We start from the raw sequence: 26,696 nt of genomic DNA, 5'->3' as shown, positions 1-26,696 counted from the left end.
TTGGGAAACAGTTGGTGGATTATTCGGTCTGGCCCTGCCTCTACCCCTGGCCACCGCACTGCCTCTTGCAACCTGCCCTGCTGCTGCCCTTGCCTCCCCCTCTGAAGACCTGTCCTCAGTAGGCGTAGCAAACCAGGTGGGGTCAGTCACCTCATCGTCCTGCTGCTCTTCCTCAGAATCCTCGGTGCGCTCCTCCCTCGGACTTAATGCCCTTACTACTACCTCACTGATAGACAACTGTGTCTCATCGTCATCGGCCTCCTCACCCACTGAAAGGTCTTGAGACAGTTGCCGGAAGTCCCCAGCCTCATCCCCCGGACCCCGGGAACTTTGCAATGGTTGGGCATCAGTCACGATAAACTCCTCTGGTGGGAGAGGAACCATTGCTGCCCAATCTGAGCAGGGGCCCGAGAACAGTTCCTGGGAGTCTGCCCGCTCCTCAGAATGTCTCATTTTCACGGAGTGAGGAGGCTGGGAGGAAGGAGGAGCAGCAGCCAGAGGATTCTGAGTTGCAGCAGTGGACGGCGCAGAACTCTGGGTGGACGATAGGTTGCTGGAAGCACTTTTTGCCATCTACGACAGGACCTGCTCACACTGCTCATTTTCTAATAAGGGTCTACCGTGTGGACCCATTAAATGTGTTATGAATGTGGGGACGCCAGAAACGTGCCTCTCTCCTAATCCCGCAGCAGTCGGCTGCGATACACCTGGATCAGGAGCTCGGCCTGTGCCCACACCCGGACTAGGGCCTCCGCGTCCTCGGCCGCGCCCACGTCCTCTAGGCCTACCCCTACCCCTCAGCATGCTGTATTACCAGGAATGCAGAAACACAACACTGTAATTTAATGTGCCGCTTATTGCCCTGTGGTTGTAGGCTGAGTACGCTTACGGAACGCCAGGAAATAATTTTGCGCAAGCCTGCTGTAACACTTAGCTGGCTGCGTATTTATTTTGAGAACTACAACCTGCAGCAGACACAGACCCAGAACACTGAGCAGCTGTAACACTTAGCTGGCTGCGTATTTATTTTGAGAACTACAACCCGCAGCAGACACAGACCCAGAACACTGAGCAGAGTGACAGGCAGGCCAAATAGTTTTTTTTCAAATATTTTTTTCTAAAGGACCACTGCGTATATTCAATCTATAAAATATGTCTTCTGGCCCTGCCTACACAATTCTGTCCCTGATGTGTGTGTCACGGAACTGCAGTGTTGCACTGTTATTAAGTGCAACAGAGCGGTGATTTCAGAGGCAGGAAATAATTTGGCGCAAGCCTGCTGTAACACTTAGCTGGCTGCGTATTTATTTTGAGAACTACAACCTGCAGCAGACACGGACCCAGAACACTGAGCAGAGTGACAGGCAGGCCAAATAGTTTTTTTTCAAATATTTTTTTCTAAAGGACCACTGCGTATATTCAATCGATAATATATGTCTTCAGGCCCTGCCTACACAATTCTATCCCTGTAGTATTACTGCAGGGCGCAATGCTCTGCACGGCCGATATAGCAAAAAAAAAAAAATGTGCAACACTGCTAAAAGCAGCCTCCACACTACTGCACACTGTTAGATGTGGCCCTAAGAAGGACCGTTGGGGTTCTTGAAGCCTACACTGACTCCTATCGCTCTCCCTACAGCAGCTCCAACACTATAGCACTGTCCCTCAGCTAAGTCACAATGCATCTGTGGCGAGCTGCGGGAGGGGCCGATTTTTATACTCGGGTGACACCTGATCTCCCCAGCCACTCACAGCAGGGGGGTGGTATAGGGCTTGAACGACGCAGGGGGAAGTTGTAATGCCTTCCCTGTCTTTCAATTGGCCAGAAAAGCGCGCTAACGTCTCAGAGAGGAAACTGAAAGTAACTCGAACATCGCGTGGTGCTCGTCACGAGTAACGAGCATCTCGAACACGCTAATACTCGAACGAGTATCAAGCTCGGACGAGTACGTTCGCTCATCTCTAATAGGGATGAGCGAGTATACTCGCTAAAGCACTACTCGTTCGAGTAATGTGCTTTAGACGAGTATCTCCCCGCTCGTCCCTGAAGATTCGGGGGCTGGCGGCGGGAGGGGAGCTGCGGGAAGGAACGGAGGGGAGATCTCTCTCTCCCGCCCGCTCTCCCCTGCTCCCCGCCGCAACTCACCTGTCAGCTGCGGCGGCTCCCAAATCTTCAGCGACGAGGAGGGAGATACTCGGCTAAGGCACATTACTCGGACGAGTAGTGCTTTAGCGAGTATACTCGCTCATCCCTAATAATTAAATGAAACAGTTGAACAATAAATTCCAGAGGGGGCGACTGACTGCATCCTGAAAATCCAGCCTGCTTCTTTTTGTAGTAACAACTTATTAGTGTCACCACAACGTCCATCCGGGTGGATACTTTCAATACCCTGAAATTGTATTTGAGACTCATCTCCTCCATGAACATTCCACATATGTGTGGAGACCGGTGTAGGCTCGTTCCATCTAATGTTGCCTATGTGGGTAAGAATGCGACAGCGGAACTGCTGAACCGTCTTGCCCACATAGTTTAGCGGACAAGTGCAAGTGGCTAGGTATACTACATTGCGAGAACGGCAATTTATGAACTCTCGGTTAAGATAATCAACAGATGTAGTAGAGCAATGAAAAGAAGAACTCTTCTTTATAAATGGACACACTGCACATCTGGAGCATGGAAATGTACCTACTAGATTGTGTCTCCCAAGCCACATTGTTTCAGGGGTTTTAGGCCTAAGATAGCTCTTAACGAGCCTATCCCGTAAATTGCTTCCTCTCCTCAATGTAATTGCTGGAGACGAATATCACGTACATCCTCATCGTCTCTCAAAATGTCCCAGAAATTGTTAAGGATTTTTCTGACTGCGGAAGCCCCTGTATCATATGTCCCAACAATTCTTGTAATATTGGTATCAACTTTCTTATGGGATTGTAACAGCTCGGTTCTAGTTTTACTAGCTGCGAAATGATAAGCCTCTGAAACTAGTGTTTCAGGGTATCCTCGTTGTGTGAATCGTAAAGCTAGTTTATTTCCTTCGGTTACAAAGTCTTTCTGCGACGAGCAGTTCCTGCGAACTCGCAGGAACTGACCCTTGGGAATCCCCTTACAAAGTGGATACGGGTGGTGACTGTGCCATGCCAGAAGGGAATTGCTGTACATTTGCGGAAAATTGTAGTAGAAAGGAGTCTGTCTATTCCCTTCGAGATCTTAAGATCTAGAAAGGTGATGGTTGTTGCATTGCATTTAGCCGTGAACCGCAAGTTGAACTCATTGCTGTTAAGTTTCTCCACTAAGGCTTCAAAGCTAGATTTATTGCCAGTCCAGAGTATAAAGATATCATCTATATACCTGGCCCACATACCGATATTACTGGTGAATGAATGATTATCTTCGGAGAACACATGCCTTTCTTCCCACCAGCTCAGGAGCAAGTTGGCATAGGATGGGGCGCAAGGTGTCCCCATCGCGGTGCCCCTGAGCTGCTGGAAATATTGGCCCTGGAACAGAAAGTAATTGTGGGTTAATATGTAACCCAACAACTCCTTCACAAAGGTATTATGCTCATTGTACTGTAATCCTTTTTGGCTGAGGAAATGTTCCACAGCTTTTAGGCCGAGATTGTGGGGGATAGAGCTATATAAGCTCTCAACATCCATCGTGGCCAGCAGTACATTTGAGTCAATGTGGATGCCCTCCAGTTGGCCTAACATGTCTGGAGTGTCCTCAACATGTGATGGAAGGGAGGACACAAACGGCCTCAGTATCTGATCAACATAGGTACTCGCGTTTTGGCAAAGGTTAGCCACACCAGAAATGATAGGCCGTCCCCGAAGGGGGGGGGGGTAGCCCCTTGTGGACTTTAGGTAAAATATAAAACATGGCTACCTTAGGGTGTTTAGGGACAATATACTCAAATTCGGCCGGGCTGATTAGTTTGAAAGACAGAGCCCTTTCTGCAATAGTTGATAGTTCTTGAGAAAATTGAGAAGTAGTTTCAGATGGTAATCTATCATATGTGTCTCTGTCTCCTAATAGGGTCATACACACATTGACATACTGGCTTTTGTTCAGGACAACGATATTACCACTTTTATCGGATGGTTTAATCACGATTTTATCATCATTTTCCAGGGACCTTAGTGCAGTTAGTTCATTCCGAGTCATATTACTGGATCCTCTACAATCTCTGGGATCTAAATTTCTTTTAGAACAATCTTTTCAAATGTGTCCAATAAAGGACAATGAAGTGAAGGAGGGTTTGATGAGTTCTTATTTTTTAATTGGGTGAAGGGACCTTTCCCGGGAATATTATTCATTTCACTCTCTAGTTGTTGGAGGTCTCTGAGGATGGGCATATCTGAAGGTGAGGGCCCATACTCAGTAGCTTGTTTTTTTATCTTGCTGTATGAAATGTTTCCTCCATCTGAGCTTAAGCATGAAGAGGGAGATGTCCTTCGTCCAGACGAACGGGTCAAAATGGCTCGTCGGGACGAAGGACAGCCCCCTCTCCAAAATGCTCACCTCATCAGACAGTAACACCTTATCTGAGAGGTTTATAACTTGTAGTTTGTCAGTCATCAGATTATGGGCTTGGATATCACTTCCGCTGATAGATTTTACATGCCCCTTCTGTCCCTTAAAGGGTAACGGGTTGATGTTGGTCCTAAAAAACCTGGATCAGTGGTAATGTTGGAGTACCTGTTCCTACCCCGTCCTCTATTATGCATCCTGCCTCTGCTCCGGCGCGGATATATATCATACCGCTCTCTTATTTGATTTTCATTTTCAGAGAGTTCTAGGTCAGAGGAACTAATTTCCGTATCGGATCGTGATCTATTGATGGTGTATGCACGGTTCTGTCTGAAATCGACCAAATCTCGATTAAACTGTGTGTGCTTTCTCTCTTTGATCTGTGAGGTGTATTTTTCCACATTATTTTGGAGAGCTTTCTCTTTCAGGGAGAATTCGGGGTCACTGGAAAATTTCTGCACTGTCTCCAACAACTTGTCCAGGCCTTGTTGGTTTTTGACTAGCATCTGCTGTTCCTCTGTAATGAGGAGCTGAATGAGTCTTAATGAAGCTTCAGTGGATTCTTTTTCCCACTTAGTTAAGAATTCATTATTCCTCAGGCGTAGAGGTGGCATTATGGGATTGCGTAGACCCCTTGGGACAATTTTGTTCTCCATGTATCTTTTCAGGCCCTGCACTTCCCACCACCCTCTAATACATTCATGATACTGTTTCGATAACTGCTTGAAGCAACCATGCATGTCAGTGCTAGAGGTGCGTGGATTAAACCCCTCCTGGGAAAATACAGCATTAGCTTCGTTTACGCAGCTCTCTAGGTTGAGCTTATGTGATAAGAAGTCTGCCATAGTCAATCAAATCGAATTTCACAGAGGTAGTACAGGTCCAGTACCAATTAAAGAGACTAACTTCTTAGACCTACAAACTAATGATACTAAAATATAACTTTTATTAGCTTGGATACAAGATGTGATTTAGGGGGGCATTGCGGCTCTAGTAGCCTGCTTTACTGCCTCTAGCTTGAATACAATATGTAATACAGTGGAATATGGAGTCCTTTAGTACGCTGTTGTACCACCTCTAGCTTGGATACAAGATGTGATACGGGTGGGGCATGGAGGCTCTTGTAGCTGTGATACGCGTGTGAATAGTCTCCAATACAAAATGTGATACGGGCAGACATGGCGGCTCTAGTATCCTGTTGTACCGTTTCTAGCTTGAATAGGAGATGTGATACAGGGAGCATGGAGGCTCTAGTACCTTTTTGAACTGCCTCTAGCTTGGATACATGATGTGATACAGACAGGCATGGAGGCTCTGGTACCCTGTTGTACCACCTCTAGCTTGGATTCAAGATGTGATACGGGCAAGCATGGAAGCTCTATTACCCTGTTGAACTACCTCTAGTTTGGATATAAGATATGATACAGGTGAGCATGGAGGCTCTAGTACCTTTTTGAACTGCCTCTAGCTTGGATAGATGAGAGATCTCTCTCTCATATCCTTCTGTCCATCTCATATCTATCTGTCTCATATCTATCTGTCTCATATCTATCTCATATCCGTCTAGCATATCTATCTTATATCTATCATTCACATATCTATCTATCCATCTTATACCTATTTATCTAATTTCTATCTAGCAATCTCATATATATCTATCCATATGTCCATATATATCTATCTGTCTCATATCTATCTATCCATCTATATATCCATCTCATATTTATCTATCTCATCTACCTATCTCATATCTATCTCATATCAATTTTATATCTAACCATCCATCTCATATCTATCTATCCATCTTTCATATCTATATATCCCATATCTGTCTAATATCTAGCTAATCTATTTATCTCATCTCCATCTTATATCTATATATCCATCTAGTCATTGCATATCTATTTATCCATCTCATATCTATCTAGCCATCCCATAATTATCTTATATCTATCTCATCTGTCTATTATATCAATCTATCTCATATCTATCTCATAGCTATCTATCTCATATCTATCTATCTCATATCAATCTTATATCTCTCATATATATCTATTCATCCATCTCATATCTATCTATATCTATCTATCTTATCTGTCCAATCTATCTATCTATCATCTTATACCAATTTATCTAATATCTCATATATATCTATCAATCTCAGATATAGATCATATATAGAGATGAGCGAACGTACTCGTCCGAGCTTGATACTCGTTCGAGTATTAACGTGTTCGAGATGCTCGTTACTCGTAACAAGTACCATGCGATGTTCGGGTCACTTTCACTTTCATCTCTGAGACGTTAGCGCGCTTTTCTGGCCAATTGAAAGACAGGGAAGGCATTACAACTTCCCCCTGCGACGTTCAAGCCCTATACCACCCCCCTGCAGTGAGTGGCTGGCGAGATCAGGTGTCACCCGAGTATAAAAATCGGCCCCTCCCGCGGCTCGCCACAGATGCGTTCTGACATAGAGGAGGGAAAGTGGTATCTTGGTGGAGCTGCTATAGGGAGAGTGTTAGGAGTATTTTAGGCTTCAAGAACCCCAACGGTCCTTCTTAGGGCCACATCTAACCGTGTGCAGTGCTGTGGAGGCTGCTTTGTGCAGTGTTGCACTTTTTTTTTTTTTTGGTATATCGGCCGTGCAGAGCATTGCGCCCTGCAGTAATACTCCAGGGACAGAAGTGCGTAGGCAGGGACAGAAGACATATTGATTGAATATAGGCAGTGGGCCTTTGCTAAAAAATTTGGGGCAAAAAATCTATTTGGCCTGCCTGTGACTGTGCTCAGTGTTTTGGGTCTGTCTGTGCTGGGTGTAGTAGTTCTACAAAATCATACGCAGCCAGCTATGTGTTACAGCAGGCTTGCGCCAAATTATTTCCTGGCATTTCGTAAGCGAAGTCAGCCTGCAACCACAGGCCAATAAGCGGCACATTTAATTACAGCGTTCTGTTTCTGCATTACTGGTAATACAGCATGCTGAGGGGTAGGGGTAGGCCTAGAGGACGTGGACGCGGCCGAGGACGCGGAGGCCCAAGTCAGGGTGTGGGCACAGGCCGAGCCAGTGCGGTGGCCAGGGGTAGAGGCAGGGCCACACCGAATAATCCACCAACTGTTTCCCAAAGCGCACCCTCATGCCATGCCACCCTGCAGAGGTCAAGGTGCTCTACAGTGTGGCAGTTTTTCACAGAGACGCCTGACGACCGACGAACAGTGGTGTGCAACCTTTGTCGCGCCAAGATCAGCCGGGGAGCCACCACCAGCAGCCTCACCACCACCAGCATGCGCAGACATATGATGGCCAAGCACCCCACAAGGTGGGACGAAGGCCGTTCACCACCTCCGGTTTGCACCGCTGCCTCTCCCCCTGTGCCCCAACCTGCCACTGAGATCCAACCCCGCTCTGAGGACACAGGCACTACCGTCTCCTGGCCTGCACCCACACCCTCACCTCCGCTGTCCTCGGCCCCATCCACCAATGTCTCTCAGCGCACCGTCCAGCCGTCGCTAGCGCAAGTGTTTGAGCGCAAGCGCAAGTACGCCGCCACGCACCCACACGCTCAAGCGTTAAACGTGCACATTGCCAAATTGATCAGCCTGGAGATGCTGCCTTATAGGCTTGTGGAAACGGAGGCTTTCAAAAGCATGATGGCGGCGGCCCCGCGCTACTCAGTTCCCAGTCGCCACTACTTTTCCCGATGTGCAGTCCCAGGCCTGCACGACCACGTCTCCCGCAACATTGTACGCGCCCTCACCAACGCGGTTACTGCCAAGGTCCACTTAACTACACACACGTGGACAAGCACAGGCGGGCAGGGCCACTATATCTCCCTGACGGCACATTGGGTGAATTTAGTGGAGGCTGGGACAGAGTCAGAGCCTGGGACCGCTCACTTCCTACCCACCCCCCGAATTGCGTGCCCCAGCTCGGTGGTGGTATCTGCGGCGGTGTATGCTTCCTCCACTAAACCACCCTCCTCCTCCTCCTCCTACGCAACCTCTGTCTCGCAATCAAGATGTGTCAGCAGCAGCACGTCGCCAGCAGTCGGTGTCGCGCGGCATGGCAGCTCAGCGGTGGGCAAGCGTCAGCAGGCCGTGCTGAAACTACTCAGCTTAGGAGATAAGAGGCACACGGCCCACGAACTGCTGCAGGGTCTGACAGAGCAGACCGACCGCTGGCTTGCGCCGCTGAGCCTCCAACCGGGCATGGTCGTGTGTGACAACGGCCGTAACCTGGTGGCAGCTCGGCAGCCTCACGCACGTGCCATGCCTAGCCCATGTGTTTAATTTGGTGGTTCAGCGCTTTCTGAAAAGCTACCCACACTTGTCATACCTGCTCGGAAAGGTGCGCTAGCTCTGCGCACATTTCCGCAAGTCCCACACGCACGCTGCCACCCTGCGGACACTGCAACATCGGTTTAATCTGCCAGTGCACCGACTGCTGTGCGACGTGCCCACACAGTGGAACTCTACGCTCCACATGTTGGCCAGGCTCTATGAGCAGTGTAGAGCTATTGCGGAATACCAACTCCAACATGGGCGGCGTAGTGGGAGTCAGCCTCCTCAATTATTTACAGAAGAGTGGGCCTGGTTGGCAGCCATCTGCCAGGTCCTTGGAAACTTTGAGGAGTCTACCCAGATGCTGAGCGGGGATGCTGCAATCATTAGCGTCACCATTCCTCTGCTATGCCTCTTGAGAAGTTCCCTGCAAAGCATAAAGGCAGACGCTTTGGAATCGGAAACGGAGGCGGGGGAAGACAGTATGTCGCTGGATAGTCAGAGCACCCTCATGTCTATATCTCAGCGCGTTGAGGAGGAGGGGGAAGAGACAGCTTGGCCCACTGCTGAGGGGACAGATGCTACTTGCCTGTCATCCTTTCAGCGTGTATGGCCAGAGGAGGAGGAGGGGGAGGAGCATGAGGAGGAAGAGACAGCTTGGCCCACTGCTGAGGGTACAGATGCAGCTTGCCTGTCATCCTTTCAGCGTGTATGGCCAGAGGAGGAGGAGGATCCTGAAAGTGATCTTCCGAGTGAGGACAGCCATGTGTTGCGTACAGGTACCCTGGCACACATGGCTGACTTCATGTTAGGATGCCTTTCTCGTGACCCTCGCGTTACACGCATTCTGGCCACTACGGATTACTGGGTGTACACACTGCTCGACCCACGGTATAAGGAGAGCCTTTCCACTCTCATTCCCGAAGAGGAAAGGGGTTCGAGAATGATGCTATACCACAGGACCCTGGCGGACAAACTGATGGTAACATTCCCATCCGACAGCGCTAGTGGCCGAAGGTGCATTTCCGTGGCCCAGGTAGCAGGGGAGGCGCAGAGATCAGACAGCATGTACAGCGCAGGCAGGGGAACATTATCCAAGGCCTTTGCCAGCTTTATGGCTCCCCAGCAAGACTGTGTCACCGGTCCCCAGTCAAGGCTGAGTTGGCGGGAGCACTGTAAAAGGATGGTGAGGGAGTATGTAGCCGATCGCACGACCGTCCTCGGTGACGCCTCTGCCCCCTACAACTACTGGGTTTCGAAGCTGGACACGTGGCCTGAACTAGCGCTGTATGCCCTGGAGGTGCTTGCTTGTCCTGCGGCTAGCGTCTTGTCAGAGAGTGTGTTTAGTGCGGCTGGGGGAATCATCACAGATAAGCGTACCCACCTGTCAACCGACAGTGCTGACAGACTAACACTCATCAAGATGAACAAAGCCTGGATTTCCCCAGACTTCTGTTGTCCACCAGCGGACAGCAGCGATACCTAAACAATACGTAGGCTGCACCCGCGGATGGAAGCATCGTTCTCTATCACCATCCAAAACGGGGACCTTTTTGCTTCATCTATCTGTGTATAATATTCCTCCTCCTCCTCCTCCTGCTCCTCCTCCTGAAACCTCACATAATCACGCCGAACGGGCAATTTTTCTTAGGCCCACAAGGCTCAGTCATATAATTTTTCTAAACAATTTTTATACGTTTCAATGCTCATTAAAGCGTTGAAACTTTCACCTCAACCAATTTTTATTTTTACTGGGCTGCCTCCAGGCCTAGTTACCAATTAAGCCACATTAACCAAAGCGATTAATGGGTTTCACCGGCCCTCTTGGTTGGGCATGGGCAATTTTTCTGAGGTACATTAGTACTGTTGGTACACCAATTTTTGGGGGCCCTCGCCTACAGTGTAATCCAATTAATTTTTTGCCCACCTGCATTACAGCTGACGCAACATCAGCTGTGTTGGGCACTGCAATGGGATATATTTATGTACCGCCGGTGGGTTCCAGGGAGCCACCCATGCTGTGGGTCCACAGGGAGTTGTAAATGCATCTGTCCACTTCTAAAGAACCCCAGTCTGACTGGGGCATGCAGTGTGGGCTGAAGCCCACCTGCATTAAACATGACATTATTACCTCAGCTGTGATGGGCAATACAATGGGATATATTAATGTACCGCCGGTGGCTTCCTGGCACCCACCCATGCTGTGGGTCCACAGGGAGTTGTAACTGCATGTGTCCACTTCTAAAGAACCCCGGTCTGACTGGGGCATGCAGTGTGGGCCGAAGCCCACCTGCATTAAGCACGACATTACCTCAGCTGTGATGGGCAATGCAATGGGATACATTTATGTACCGCCGGTGGGTTCCAGGGAGCCACCCATGCTATGGGTGCACACGGAATTCCCATTGCGGAGTTGTACCTGCCTGTGACTATTTATAAAAAAACGCGGTCTGACTGGGGCATGCAGACACCTTGACAGAATGAATAGTGTGTGGCACATAGGTTCCCCATTGCTATGCCCACGTGTGCAGCTCCAGGTGGAGGTGGCACAGGATTAGATTTCTCATTGCTTCTGTACAGCATTGTGGACTATCGCCCCGCCCCTTTTAAAGAGGGTCGCTGCCTAGCCGTGCCAACCCTCTGCAGTGTGTGCCTGCGGTTCCTCTGGCAGACGCACTTATAAATAGACATGAGGGTGGCGTGGCATGAGGGCAGCTGAAGGCTGGGCAGGGACAGTTTGGTGTGCGCTGTGGACACTGGGTCGTGCAGGGGGGGGGGGGTTGGGCAGCATGTTACCCAGGAGAAGTGTCAGCGGAGTGTCATGCAGGCAGTGATTGTGCTTTGTTGGAGGTAGTGTGGTGCTTAGCAAAGTTATGCATTGCTAATGAGGGCTTTTCAGAAGTAAAAGTTGTTGGGAGGGGGGGGACACTCTTGCCACTATTGTGGCTTAATAGTGGGACCTGGGAACTTGAGATGCAGCCCAACATGTAGCCCCTCACCTGCCCTATCCGTTGCTGTGTCGTTCCCATCACTTTCTTGAATTGCCCAGATTTTCACAAACGAAAACCTTAGCGAGCATCGGCGATATACAAAAATGCTCGGGTCGCCCATTGACTTCAATGGGGTTCGTTACTCGAAATGAACCCTCGAGCATCGCGAAAAGTTCGTCTCGAGTAACGAGCACCCGAGCATTTTGGTGCTCGCTCATCTCTAATCATATATATATCTATCAATCTCAGATATAGATCATATATATATCTATCAATCTCATATATATATCATATCTATCAGTCTCTTATTTATCTCATATCTCTCTCATATCTATCCATCTCATATCTATCCATATATATCTCTCTCATATCTATCCATCTATATATCTATGTCATATCTATCCATTTCCTATCCATCTCATCTACATATCTCATATCTTTCTATACCTTATCTATTTATCTATCTTTTTATTTATATCATATTTATCTAATATCTATCTATCCATTCCATATCTATTTAATATCTAGCAAATCTATTTATCTCATATCTATCCATCTCATAGCTATCTATCCATCTCGTATTTATCTATCTATCCATCTCATATCTGTACATCTATCTAATATCTATCCATCACATATCCATCTCTCACCTGTCTATCTCATATCTATATGTCTAACATATCTTATTTCTATCCATTGTATATCTATCTATCCATCCATCGTATACCTATTTACCTAATATCTCATATATATCTATCAATCTCATATCTATTAATCTCATATATATCCTATCTCTCTCTCATATCTATCTGTCTCATATCTATCTATAAATTTATATTTCCATCTCATATCTATCTCATATTTATCTATCCATCTCATCTACCTATCTCATATCTATCTATCCATCCATCTCATATCTATATATCCTATGTCTATCTAATATCTAGCTAATCTATCTCATATCTATATATTTATCTAGTCATTGCATATCTATCCATCTCATATCTGTATATCTATCCAGCCATCTCATATCTATCTTATATTTACCTCATCTATCATATCTATCTCATATCAATCTATCTTATATCTATCTAGGCATCTCATATCTATCTGTTATATTTATCTCTCTCATATCTATTTATTTATCTATCTATATCTATCTCTCTCATCTATCTATCCTCCTGTCCATCCCATATCTATCTCATGTCTATTTATCTCATGTCTATCCATCTCTTGTCTATCCATCTCTTGTCTATCCATCTCTTGTCTATCCATCTCTTGTCTATCTATCTCATACCTGTCATAGATATAAGATAGATATGATAGACAGATATAAGATAGATAGATATGAGATGGATAGATATAAGAGAGATAGATAGATATGGACAGATGGATAGATATGAGATTGATACATAGATATGAGATATATATCAGATTGATAGATATATAGGAGATATTAGATAAATAGGTATAAGATGGATAGATAGATATTAGAGATGAGCGAGCACGCTCGGATAAGGCAGTTACTCGAGTGAGCATCGCTCTTCTCGAGTAACTGCATTCTCGTCCGAGCAGGCTAGGTGCAGAGTGAGAGAGATCCCCCCCCCCCCCCCCCCCCCCGAACCTGCTCGGACGAGAATGCAGTTACTCGAGAGGAGCAATGCTCACTCGAGTAACTGCCTTATCCGAGCGTGCTCGCTCATCTCTAATATCTATTAGAACCTGCTCTCCCGTCCCACCCTCCCATTCCCCCGAGCCTGCTCGGATGAGAATGCAGTTACTCGAGAAGAGCGATGCTCGATTGAGTAACTGCCTTATCCGAACGTGCTCGCTATCTGTAATATCTATCTATCCATCTTATACCTATTTATCTAATATCTCATATGTATCTATCAATCTCATATCTATATATCAATCTCATTTATATCTCATATCTCTCTCTCATATCTATCTATCCATCTTATATCTGTCTATATATATCTATCTCTCTCATATTGATCTCTCTCATATCTATCCATCTCATCTACATATCTCATATCTATCTATCTATCCATCTCATATGTATATATCTATCTCATATCTATCTAGTCATTGCATATCTATCTATCCATCTCATATTTATCTAGCCATGTCCTATCTATCTCATCTGTCTATCATATCTATCTATCTCATATCAAATGTATCTACATCTCTCTCATATCTATCAATCTCATATCTATATATCAATCTCATTTATATCTCATATCTCTCTCTCATATCTATCTATCCATCTTATATCTGTCTATATATATCTATCTCTCTCATATTGATCTCTCTCATATCTATCCATCTCATCTACATATCTCATATCTATCTATCTATCCATCTCATATTTATCTAGCCATGTCCTATCTATCTCATCTGTCTATCATATCTATCTATCTCATATCAAATGTATCTACATCTCTCTCATATCTATCAATCTCTTATCTATCTATCTATCCATCGCATATCTATCTATCTTATACCTATTTATCCAATATCTCATATATATCTTATATCTATCAATGTCATATATATCTGATCTCTCTCTCTCTCTCATATCTATCCATCTGTCCATATATATCTATCTCTCTCATATCTATTTATCTATCTATCCATCTCATATCTATCTATATTTCTCTCATATCTATCTGTCTCATATCTACCACGTTTCCCCGAAAATAAGACAGTGTCTTATATTTTTTGTTCAAAAAGGTTTAACTTTTTTACATGTATAGCTGCCTGGACAGTATTTAAATTGACGTTTTTAATTAACTAGCAGGGCTTAATTTTGGAGTAGGGCTTATATTTCAAGCATCCTCAAAAAGCCTGAAAAATCATTTTGCATCCTCAAAAATTCTGGAAAATAATGCTATGTCTTATTTTCAGGGTATGTCTTATTTTCATGGAAACAGGGTATCTGTCTCATATCTATCTGTCTCATATCTATCTGTCTCATATATTTCTATCCATCACATATCTATCTATCTTATACCTATTTATCTAATATCTCATATATATCTTATGTCTCTCTCTCATATCTAACCATCTGTCCATATATATATCTCTCTCATCTATTTATCTATCCATCTCATATCTTTCTTTCTACATCTATCTCTCATATCTTTCTTTCTACATCTATCTCTCATATCTATCTATCCTTCTCCTGTTCATCTCATATCTATCTATCTTATATCTATCCATCACATATCTATCCATCTCTTATCTATCTCATATTTGTCTATCTTATATCTATCCATCGCATATCTATCAATCCATCTTATACCTATTTATCTAATATCTCATATATATTCATCAATCTCATATATATCTCATATCTATCAAGTCTATATCTCAAGCCCTTCCCCGAAAATTATCACTGCAGGGGTTGCCTACAACCCACTGCTTTCAATGGGGCCAGCAGCAGCGCCGACCCCATTGAAAGCAATGAAATAGCATGCTGGACTTCTACCACAGCTATAGCAGAGGATTCCGTTATCCTCGCAGTTCCCACATTGATGAAGGAAACACCTGCCACAGCTGTGGTAGAAGTCCGCGATATACTCCCTATGCTTTCAATGGGGCTGGCGCTGCTGGACCCACTGAAAGCATTTAGCGATTTTTGTGGGGTGCAAGGCGGATGTTTTCACTCGCAGCGCAAGAAAACAAAAACGCTAGTTGGTAAAAGCCCTGACTGTTGTTTTTCCATCAACGCAGCTGTGTGGGGGCTCATTTTATACGGTATGTCCTGTAGTTTGGTCCCATTTTTGGTCACTTTTTATTACACTTTTTCTTGGAGAAAGGGTAACCAAAAAGCACATCTCTGGCGTTCTTTTGTTTTTTTTTCAGACGACATTCACAGTGTGCAGTAATAGTGCATTACTTTGATAGATCGGACTTTGACGGTAAGACCAAATATGTTTTTTTTGCTTTATTATTTAGATTCTTTTATTGCAAAAGGGTTTGTTTGCTTAGATCGCTCCTACAGTATGATGTAATGCCACACCATTTCTGAAGGACACCGACTGCCATGACACCCACACGGCTGCCTGCGATATCATAGCGGCGGGATCGTACGGAACACCGGAACGTTGTTTGGAGGATTTAAATGTCAGCGGCATTTAAAAGGTTAACAGCTCCGATGAGCCCCCACGCTACTGGATGTAACTGTACGCCCTGCAGCGTTAAGGGGTTAACCGAACAATTAGGCCTCATGTCCACGGGGAAAATCAGATCCGCTGCAGATTCTACATGTAGAATCTGCAGCGGGTCCCTCCTGCCCCGCGGACATGAGCGCTGAAAATAGCAATTTAAAAGCATTTACCTTTCCGTAGCGGGCGGCGAAGCTCTGCTCTTCCTCACGGCCGGATCTTCATTTTCGGCCGGCGGATGAATTCCTGACGCCGGCGGCACATCGCCGGCACGTCGTCGACGTGCCGCGCGCATGCGCCGGGCACATCCGCCGAGCCGAAGCAAGGGAGATGCGGCCGTGAGGAAGAGCAGAGCTTCGCGGCCCGCTGCGGGTGAGTAAATGCTTTAAATTCCTATTTTAGGTCTCCCGCGGATCCGGACGGCTTCCATAGGCTTCAATAGAAGCCCGCGGGAGCCCCGCATGAAAATGGAGCATGGTCCAGATTTTTTCATGCTCCATTTTTTTTAAAATGCCTTTTATTGACCATCCGCGGGTATTTATCTACCCGCGGGTGGTCAATGCATCCCTATTGGATGCGGATCCGCATGCGGGAGATCCGCTGCGGATCTTAAATCATATTTTGCCCGTGGACATGAGCCCTTAGTGAATGAGCCGACAGTGATTTTTATGTCTGTGTGAACGATTATCGTTTGTTCAGTCGTTGGCTCACGTTTAAACCGAACGATTATCGCTCACTTTTACTCATTTGAATCATTTATAGAAAGATAATCATTCCGTCTAGAAGCAGCTGAACTCGGACTCTCGACGCCAGAGAAAAAAAAATTGCTCATGTGAATTAACGCATTCAAATGAACGGGTTCTTAACGTGCGACTTCTGTCCATTTGAGAATGGCTCAGAACTCATGGGGAAAATCACCCATATGAATCCAGCCTAAGATTGCTGAGGGTCTGACCGCTGGGATCCCGGGCCCCATCATGTGGTCTCTGTTCCCACATGTACTAACAGACCCAATCGCTCTCCTTGCAGCAGTCGTAGCTGATTCACTATTCTGAAAGGAAGATTGAAGAGTTCCAGGAGAAGATCGACGTTCTGAAGGAGTACCAGCGCTGCCTGTGGAAGCTGCGCCGCTTGGATCCATCCTGCAAGGAGCATCCGTGGAAATTGAGGGGATACATAAGGAAAAGGACAGCCAACGGCACGTTACCATCATGGGTGCAAGCAGGTGTGTGTAGTGGTGTACAGGGAGGTCTAGAGGTGACCAATTCATATGGTCACCTCTTCTGCACCCCCATAGGGCAATTGATTCTTGCTGTGAAAATGTCGCCAATTCTGTAGTAAATCTGCATCCTATTATTTTGAATGAGAATCCGCGCCATAGTGTATACGGTGGGGTTTGTTCCGTACGTACCCTTTAAATTCACATGCTGACTATAAAAGTGGCATGGTGCTTCTTGACGGCTTGGTAACACGGGCATTTTGTTGCACGATTTTTTTGTGCGCATAACTGATGCGCTCAAAAAATCTTGTGACCTAAGCGGGCGGCACAGCGGAAAAAAACGCTGCTAGCAGCTTTTATCTGCCCAAAGGGCTCGGTCACATAGGCGTTTGTACGCTCACAAAGAGCGCTGCCCGCTATCTTCTGCCACAGCTGTCACAGAGGAGCGCGATGTTCTCCCATTGAATTCAATGGAGCCGGCAATACAGCCGGCTCCATTGAAAGCAATGGGCTGCCAGCAAGCGCTGTATTAATTTTCGGGGAAGGGCTTCAAATATAAGCCCTTCCCTTAAAACGATCCTAAAAAGTGTAAAAAATAAAATCTATACACACCTCTCTGTAGCTGCCGGGGCTCAGAAGCGTCCAGACGGCTCTTCTGAACGGCTTTCAGTAGTATTCAGCAGGTGTGGATTTAAAATCCCTGCCTGCTGAATGGGCTGCCTCTGATTGCTCCCTGCGCTCAGCCAATCAGGGGCAACACTCACCCATTCATGATTGGCGGAACATGCCTTGGATCTGTTTTGGGCCCCTTCTCCTGACTGATACCTTCCAACAATCAGACCCCTGTGATGTTCTGTAAGATCCTCACGGACCAACTAAGAAAATGTCAGGAAAGTTCTCCAGTAATGAGTAATGACAGCGGAGTGCTGACTACTAGTTATCAGGAGGTTCCATGTGATTGGCTAATTCTGAACACAACCCCAAATATAAGAGGGTGTGAACACTTATGCAACCACATAAATATTCCAGTTTTTCAGTGGAATTGTACAGATAACGGGTCACATTGGAGGTGGAAATAAGTCTGAAATGATTCATTTTTGTACGATTTTTCAACTTGACATATCCACTGTATCATCACTAATAGGACCACTACTATATCTACATGTGTATATCGCCACATACCGGAGCACTAATACACTATCCTACCAAAAGTAGTAGCACACCTGAGCAAGTATGTAAACTAGTATTTATTTCTATATGTTAATACTTAGTGGGGCTCCTTTGACCCTAATGACATCAGATACTCGCTGTGGCATACTTTCTACTAATGTCTGATACACTTCAGTTGGTATTTCCCTCTATTCATCCTGCAAACATCTAGTGAGTTCTCTTAAGAAGATGGACACTTCATATTTCCTATCCCAATGTTCCAGTTCACCCTAAAGATGTTCAGTAGGTTCAGGTCAGGACTCTGCAGCTGGTCAAATCGTGGAACATCCACATCCTCAAACCAACAGCACTGGATCTGTAACAAGGCGCGTTGTCTTGTTGGGAGTATGGCCAACTGTTCCCAGAGTATTACCACATTGTTGGCAGCACATTATTGTCTGGAAGGTCAGGGTCACCTTCGTGTTCCTGGTTCTTGTCACTACAACCAACGGACGGAGACCATGCCACGTAAACCATCCCCAGACCATAACAGAACCTCCGCTGTACTTACCTGATGGCACAATACACTCAGAGTATGTCATTCCCCAGGATCCACCACACCCAGGTACGTCCATCTGATGTCAAAATGGAATAGCGGGATTCGTCATTTCATAGAAAGTTCTTCCATTGCTCAACTGTTCAATAACATTGCTCAAATGTTCCTTGCTCCATTGTAGATGGGCTGATGCATCTCCTTTGAAAGAACTTGCTGGACATTTGCAGGATGAATGGAGGGAAATACTAGCTGAAGTGTATCAGATGTTAGTAGAAAGTATGTCAGTGTATCCGATGTCATTAGGGTCAAAGGAGCCCCACTAAGTATTAACATATGGAAATAAATACAATTTGTGATTCTTGCTCAGGCGTCCAATTACTTTTGGAAGCATAATTCATATAAAGGGGCTGGGTAGCCAAGTGCAGTGCTGCTGAATAGTAAAGCCAGCATTGCCAAATATTGAAACTTTTACAATGTTCTGCAACTGTGTGTCAAATTGACTATTCTTTCTTCAGCGTGTGTTTCATCTCTTACTAAACCTGCAATATGAGACCCCCGCATATCTGGTAAACTTGATAGAAACTTCACTTTACAGATGGAGGAATAATCTACACACCGTGTTTATATTAATGTCACTTTAATAGAAAAATCTGATATAATATGAAAATAATATCTGCTGCAAACACCGTCCCTAGCTCACATATAACTGTTCTGCTCCAGTAATAAGAGGCGAGGAGTTGACCACATGTAATAACTTCTTTTCACCTGTAGGTGTCACTGTCACTGTTGTAGTATGTGGAGTCTGTGGTCAAGTGCACATTAGAAATATCAATAGCAACGGTGACCCCTGCTGGCCATAGACAGGTACTGATTATATCTTGGGTAAATTGTATTTGCTTTGTGACTTATATTACTGCAAGAAAGAGTTCCCTTTGAAGATCACTGCAGCGGCTTCTTAAACAGTTAAAGGGGGATTCCGGGCACAGAGTAACATTTAAAAAATGTAACGTACATCATCACGTAATTTTGTAATAGGTTCCCTGTACCCGGTCTAGCTACTTTATTTTCTGTCTGTCACGCAACCCTCCACTTTCTCTGATGTTTTGTCAGCATTTACCGTATTACTTTCTCCTCTGTCCATAGCCTCCAATTTCATGTGAGCAATGCATGATGGGAGGAGTAAGTTGTAGGACCCGCAAGCTGTGGTCAGAGCTACAATGCAGACCAGTAAACAAGCTCTTGAGCAGGAGATTGAATGGAGTGACAGTCCAGCATGCACACTGCCGCTCCATTCATCTCAATGGGACTCACAGGTACAGCGGAGGACAAGTATCTACGGCAGTCCCATTGAAAGTGAATAGAGCGGCAGCACACATGCCGCTCCAGGCAGTGAGCCCACAGTAAAGGGGACACAGGACCCCCATTCTTGGGTTCAGTAGGGGGTCTTAGCAGTGAGATCCCCACCGATCAGGCTTTTATCACCTATAGTATGGATATTCTAAGTGATAGAAGTCAATTGTGGCATGAACGGGTGTGTATGAACGCCATAGACATCACCGATTCAAAATGTCACTATGACATGTCAGAAGCTTTTTAAAAAAAGTTTAGTTACCCTTTAAAGAAAAGTTCTCCTAATTTTTTTATATTTTGTGTTTCCGTTCCTCATCATTTTCTCTGTTTGCTGTCAGTGAATGAGAACATTCTTGCTTAAATCTAGAGACAAAACTCTCAAAACTCAATACTGCTCACAGCTGAGGGTTTTTTCCCATTCTAAACACATCCTCAGCACTAATCTCTCTGCTGCCCTGATAGTTCATTACTATGTAGCAGTCTGGAATTTAGGTTGTTCATCTCACAGAGGATTGTCTGGTCTGGATATAACTGTAACAAACCCTCAGGCCTCATGTCCACGGGGAAAATCGGGCCCGCTACGGATTCTACATGTAGAATCTGCAGCGGGTCCCTCCTGCCCCGCGGACGTGAGCGCTGAAAATACAAATAAATAAGAATTTACCTATCCGTAGCGGGCGGCGAAGCTCTGCTCTTCCTCACGGCCGGATCTTCTTTTTCGGCCGGCGGATGAATTCCGCCGAGCCGAAGCAAGGGAGATGCGGCCGTGAGGAAGAGAAGAGCTTCCCGGCCCGCTGCGGGTGAGTAAATGCTTTAAATTCCTATTTTAGGTCTCCCGCGGATCCGGACGGCTTCCATAGGCTTCAATAGAAGCCCGCGGGAGCCGTCCCCGGGGGAGACCCGCATGAAAATGGAGCATGGTCCAGATTTTTTCATGCTCCATTTTTTTTAAAATCCATTTTATTGATGATCCGCGGGTATTTATCTACCCGCGGGTGGTCAATGCATCCCTATGGGGTGCGGATCCGCGTGCAGGTAATCCACTGCGGATCCTAAATCATATTTTGCCCGTGGACATGAGCCCTCAGTGATGAGAAGTATGAGGCTAGTTCCTTATGAGCGATTGGGATTTTACCGCAAAAAAAAAGTGTCTTTCTCCCTGCGATTTTTGAGGGTCAGCGATGCGCTTTTTCTGAGAATAATCTAGCATCGCTGCCGCCCGTGATAAAATCGCGAAAGTCAATAGAACTTTCTAATGTTAAAATCGCAACGCAAGTTTGTGTGATGCGATAAAAGGGAGGCTCCATAGGGAAGCATGGGAGATTTTAAAAAATTAAAATCGCAGATAGATTATGCCGTGATTTTTTTTTCCTCTCTCAACATTGTGTCAGTGAAAACATCGCTAATGGGAAGGAAACCATTAAAAATCATTGGTTTCATAAATCTACTTTTTTTTTCACTCCGCGAAAAATGCACGATTTTATCACCCATGTGAAACACTCCCCCCCCCCCCCCCCCAAGGCCGGTCTCACACGGGCAGACTCCAGTTGTGGAATCTGCAATCAGCATCTGTGATGAGGATGGCAAGACGTGGGCATTTAAAAGCATGTACTTACGCTTCTTCGCTCACACGGATACGAATTTAGTTTTCTGCGAGCGGAGGAAAAAAATTGCAGCAACCTCTATTTTGCCATGAATTCCGCATGGAGAAGCCTCCATTGAAGTCAATGGAGGCCGTCGAATCGGCAGCCCATGCACAATTAACATTGCCTATAGGCCGCGGGTACCCATGTCATCGCTAAGCGACAGGGAAGGAAATACAAACATTAAAAAAAACTGTACTGCCATTGACCAGCGGCGAGCCTCCACGGTTATCTGCAATACAGCAAAATAAGGTAGCAGGGTTGCCGGCCGGGCTCACAGACGGAATTCGCTAAGAGTCTCCTGCATGTGGAAGTAGCGCAGCATGCTGTATTAGTTCTTCTGGGATATCATGCCAGATCTACATTTGGAGTCTCCAGCACAAATATAAATGTGACCTTAAAGGGGGGTTATCTGGGACTTTTTAGATTTTTTTTTTCTCTATTGATGACTTGTCCTCAGGATGATCAGTGAGGACCCACCACTCAGATCCCCATCGATCAGCTGATTCCTGCGTCTGCTGTCACTACGGTCACCCACAATCCTCTATTCATGACCTACCATCATTAATAGAAACTATTTAAAAAGTCCCAGAATACTCCTTGAAGCCATTACAGGTATTGAGCCTCTGAATATAAACAATAATACCACTCACTGACAGGACGCAGAGATCTTGAAAATGTTGAGCAATTGAAGCAGTCTGTTAAAAATCTGCGGAAGCTTTAATGATGTGGATCCCGGTAGGACAGTTGGGCCTCTTTATGTGTAGCTGCAGGAGTCGCCGCTCTTAAGGCTTATTCATTCATGTTAATTGTATTTATTTAATTATCCGCATTTTCTTTTTCAAGACTGTTGCCACCTGCTGGTGACTGTCGGTGGTGCCAGCTTCTGCTACCTGCAATGGGGTCTTCTTTAGACTATTGGTGGCTTGTAAATTGGCTTTTTGCCCCTGATTCCAGCCCACAAGGGTCTGCACAGAGCTCAGGTGACCAGATTTGCAAGCACAGTGCAGCGGGGTGTCACGGTTATTATCTAGGGGGTCTATGGCCACCCCATTGGTCAACAGCAGTTGGATGATGTCACTATGTCCGTGCTCAGCTGCGAGATGCAAGGGCGTTTTCCTCCAGACATTTTTCTCTTCAAGGTTTTTATTTTTTCCAGCTTTCAGCAAAGACTTAACAATGTCCATGTTGCCAGAGATGGTGGCGTAATGGATGGGGGTACAGCCATCCATGTCCTTCACACCATACCTGGCCTGGCTACTGAGCAGGGCCGCCACCACCTCAGACTTTCCTTCTTCAGCTGCAATATGGAGTGGGGTCTTCTTATCCTTATCTGCGACATTGGGGTCTGCCTTGTTATTGAGTAGTAATTGCACCAGAGCAAGCCCACCTCCTTCCACTGCCAAATGTAATGGCGTCTTCGAATGCTTGTCTTTGGCATTCACATTAGCCTTGTGCTCTATGAGATTTTGGGCAACGTCAACATTGTTCCTCTGACTGGCCAGATGCAGGGGAGTCAGGGACTCTTTGCTCACGGCATTCACGTTGGCACCAGCTGAAAGCAAAATATCACTCAAGTCCGGTCGGTTATGGTAGGCCGCCATGTGAAGCGGGGTTTGGTGTCCTGGCCCAGTAATATCAACATTAATCCCCTTCTGGAGCAGAAGTTTTAAGGTGGGAACATCTCCGCCTTGAACAGACAGATGTAAAGCTGTGTTTAGATTTGGTGTCCGGTCATCTATGTGCGCCCCTTTTTCGATCAGCGCCTGTGCCGCCTCTGACTTGCCCAGTTCTGCAGCTAGTAGAAGAGGTGTATACTGCATGTCATTCCTTGCATTCACGTCTGTGCCTTTATCAATTAACGCCTTGATTATTCCAAAAAGGTTCAGCTTGACAGCTTTAAACATGGCGGAGATCATGGTGTCGGCGGAGAGCCCCTTGGAATATTGTAGGAGGAGGCCGAAAATGTATTCGTTATTAGTATTGAAGGCCACATCTATAATGCTGGGGTCAACAGTAGCACCAGCCTCTAGTAACACTTTGACCGTCGCTTCATGCCCACCTGACACTGCATGGTACAAGGCTGTGTGCTTCTTTTCATCCAGACTATCCACATTGGCGCCATTCTCCAGAAGCAACTCCACCAGACGACTATTGTTTTTAGAAGCCTCCATATGTAAAAAGTTGGATCTATTTTTGTAGCGTTTTTCTTCTTCTTGAAGGAAGAGTTTCACTACATGGTGGTGATTGTTCTGAGCTGCTAAGTGTAGAGGAGACTGAGAGTCATTGTCCAAGGAGTACATGTTTGCTCCAGCTTGGAGTAAAACACTCACTGCCTCCACGTGGCCATTCTCAGCTGCTCGGTGTAGTGGTGTCATCCGTTTTTTATCTTTGGCGTCTACTTTGGCACCTTTCGAAAGCAAGAATTCAATGACGGGGACATGTCCATTTGAGGCAGCTACATGTAACAGAGTTTCCCCAGAAGAATTTACAGCATTAACATCAGAACCCTTAAGAATCGACTCCAACAAGGACAGGTCACCTTTCATGACGGCATCAAATACTCCACCAGATGACTGAGCCACCTTCTGTCTCGGAGTCTCCACTAGAGAACTCTTCTTCTCTTTGATTTGGACACTTGGTTTTTGAGCCTCCTTTTTAACTTTCTTGGCCAAATTCTCCTTACGGGACCTTTTTTCTGGTGGTTCCTTGACAGGAGCTTGATTGTCCTCCTTATCCCTCTCCAATAGATATCCAACCAGTTGCCTTCTTCCATCTTTAACTGTGTCATTGACATGACTGACATAACTTTTGATGCTGTTGTATAATCGGGGCTCTATCTGCTTGAGACAAGGATAGAAGAAGAGACGACAAGCTCTCTCACCTTTAGACAGCAAGATGTCCAACAGCCGTGAATTCTTCTCTGTCTTGGTCCTGTAGTAGGACATCACTGTTTTCTTCTCTACGGAGAAGATTCCATGGTCTACAAGAAGGTTGATGAGCTGTTCTGGGTTTTTGATGCCTTCGATGAGTTCATTTTTCTTGGTCTTCAGCACCTGTACAGCATAAGGGTTTGCAAACTTCTCCTGGGAGGTAATAGGTGGAAACAGCCCAGAACTTGCAACACTCATCATTCCAAAGTTATGTTCTCGATTCCTCAAGCTTTGATTATGGATCCTGGAGCAGATCTACAATATGAGAGAGTCTGAGACATCATGGTAGTAAATCCAAGATCCTTGTAGCCTCAGCAATCATATCACACACACTGCCTGGAGTTCTATGTCGGACAAGTTGCTTTTTGTTTGTGCTTAGTAGGAAGTAAAGCAGTTTGTCCAGATTAACAAACAAGTCAATAATAGCTTAGCGACTGTTGCTGAAAACACAACAACTCAACAAGTACAATGCAAGTGGGTAATCTGTGTACAGAAGTGATGGAGATTAGAGCCGGTGGTGAAATATATGGGAAGATGAGAAGTCATTACATGGTATAGAGAGAGTCAGGTGACAGAGCAAAGATCCGTGTAATGGAACCTGCCGCAAATATGCTGATTGGGATGTCACAAAAATCAATAATTCCGAAATATCCCGGAAGTTTTACACATTTTTGTATTGGGCAGCAATGCAACTATCGGCACTATAATCGGATTGGGTGATGGAGCCAGGTGACCACATGTTCACTGAAGTCAAAGGAGGCAACACCTAGACTGAGATATAGACCAAAATATCCATTTAGTGAATGATCCCTTTAAAGAGACCCCGATCTTCTCATGACTGGAGCTTCCCTGTACGGAAATTGTCCCCACGACCCCGGGGTGAAGCATTAAAATCACGTGACAAGTTTTCTGTGGATCAGTTTCAGTGTAAATCCACATTAGATGGGAAACTACAGCAATCTGTGTGACTTCCAATGAGGCCGGTCATCAGTGCTTTACTAGCGGGGCCAGGATTTCACTGCCAACCACGTGGGGTTTTCCTGTGCAGCGGTGTGGAGAGTATACTGAGAATGGTGTGATCAAGGAAAAACATCCAACGGAAGGTGATCCTTTGGAAATAAAGAAATAATGACTGAAAGGGGTCAGAGGAGGATGTCAGGAATCCTTCTGACAAAGCGGTGCTGCACAGTCAGCAAATACACAGCTGAATACAACTAATATGACCAAATGCACAGCTCGCCATTCCTTAGCACGGATGGGCTATAACAGCAGACAACCAGTTCCAGCGCTATTACTATCTAAGAGAAACAGAAAGGCGAGACCCCAGGGGGCAAAAAACCGAAAAATGGTATTGCTGAGCAGCGAAAAACATCACCTGGTCAGATGAACCTGGATTTCTGTTGCACCGTGCTGATGGGAGGTCAGAATTTGAGGCAAGCATCATGATCCATGACCCCTTGCTGTTTCTTCTCACAATACAATAGTTACTTCCTAATTTTGTCGTATTCAAGGTCTTATAGGAGTTTTAATAGGGTTTACAAGAGTTGTCCAGTTGTAAACTAGTCTATCATTGGGATAGGCCAGCAATAGTAGATAAGCAAAAGTCTGCTGACTGACACCATCACCGATCTGCTGTAAGCTGGGCCTTTGTGCTCATGCAATGAGCTGATTTCTGAAGAAAGTAGACAGCTCTGTTCCCACTGCAGTGGCCGGGCTTTGTATTACAGATATTGAAGTGAATGCCTTGCCCACAATACCAAGCCTGGCGACTGCAGCAACAATGTAGCTGTCTGCTTCCGGCTGACATTAGCACAGTAGTCAAGCATAAATGCATAGCCCACAGCTAATCGGAGGGGGTCCCAGGTGGCAGAC

General features: G+C 45.6%; 1 protein-coding gene across 1 annotated transcript; it reads right to left on the bottom strand.

Annotated features, from left to right (window-relative positions):
• Positions 1-21,768: 21,768 nt before the first annotated feature.
• On the bottom strand, positions 21,769-25,176 carry LOC136621903 (CARD- and ANK-domain containing inflammasome adapter protein-like). Its single transcript, XM_066597757.1, has one exon. It carries the CDS (start codon positions 25,023-25,025, stop codon positions 22,707-22,709), a length of 2,319 nt encoding a protein of 772 aa, XP_066453854.1. The 5' UTR covers positions 25,026-25,176; the 3' UTR covers positions 21,769-22,706.
• Between the last annotated feature and the right edge of the window lie 1,520 nt (positions 25,177-26,696).

The sequence above is a fragment of the Eleutherodactylus coqui genome, chromosome 3, assembly GCF_035609145.1.
Source record: "Eleutherodactylus coqui strain aEleCoq1 chromosome 3, aEleCoq1.hap1, whole genome shotgun sequence".
In the NCBI taxonomy this organism is placed as follows: Eukaryota; Metazoa; Chordata; class Amphibia; order Anura; family Eleutherodactylidae; genus Eleutherodactylus; species Eleutherodactylus coqui.
The sequence above is the reverse complement of the archived record's forward strand: the minus strand, read 5'-3'. Positions and strand labels throughout refer to the sequence as shown.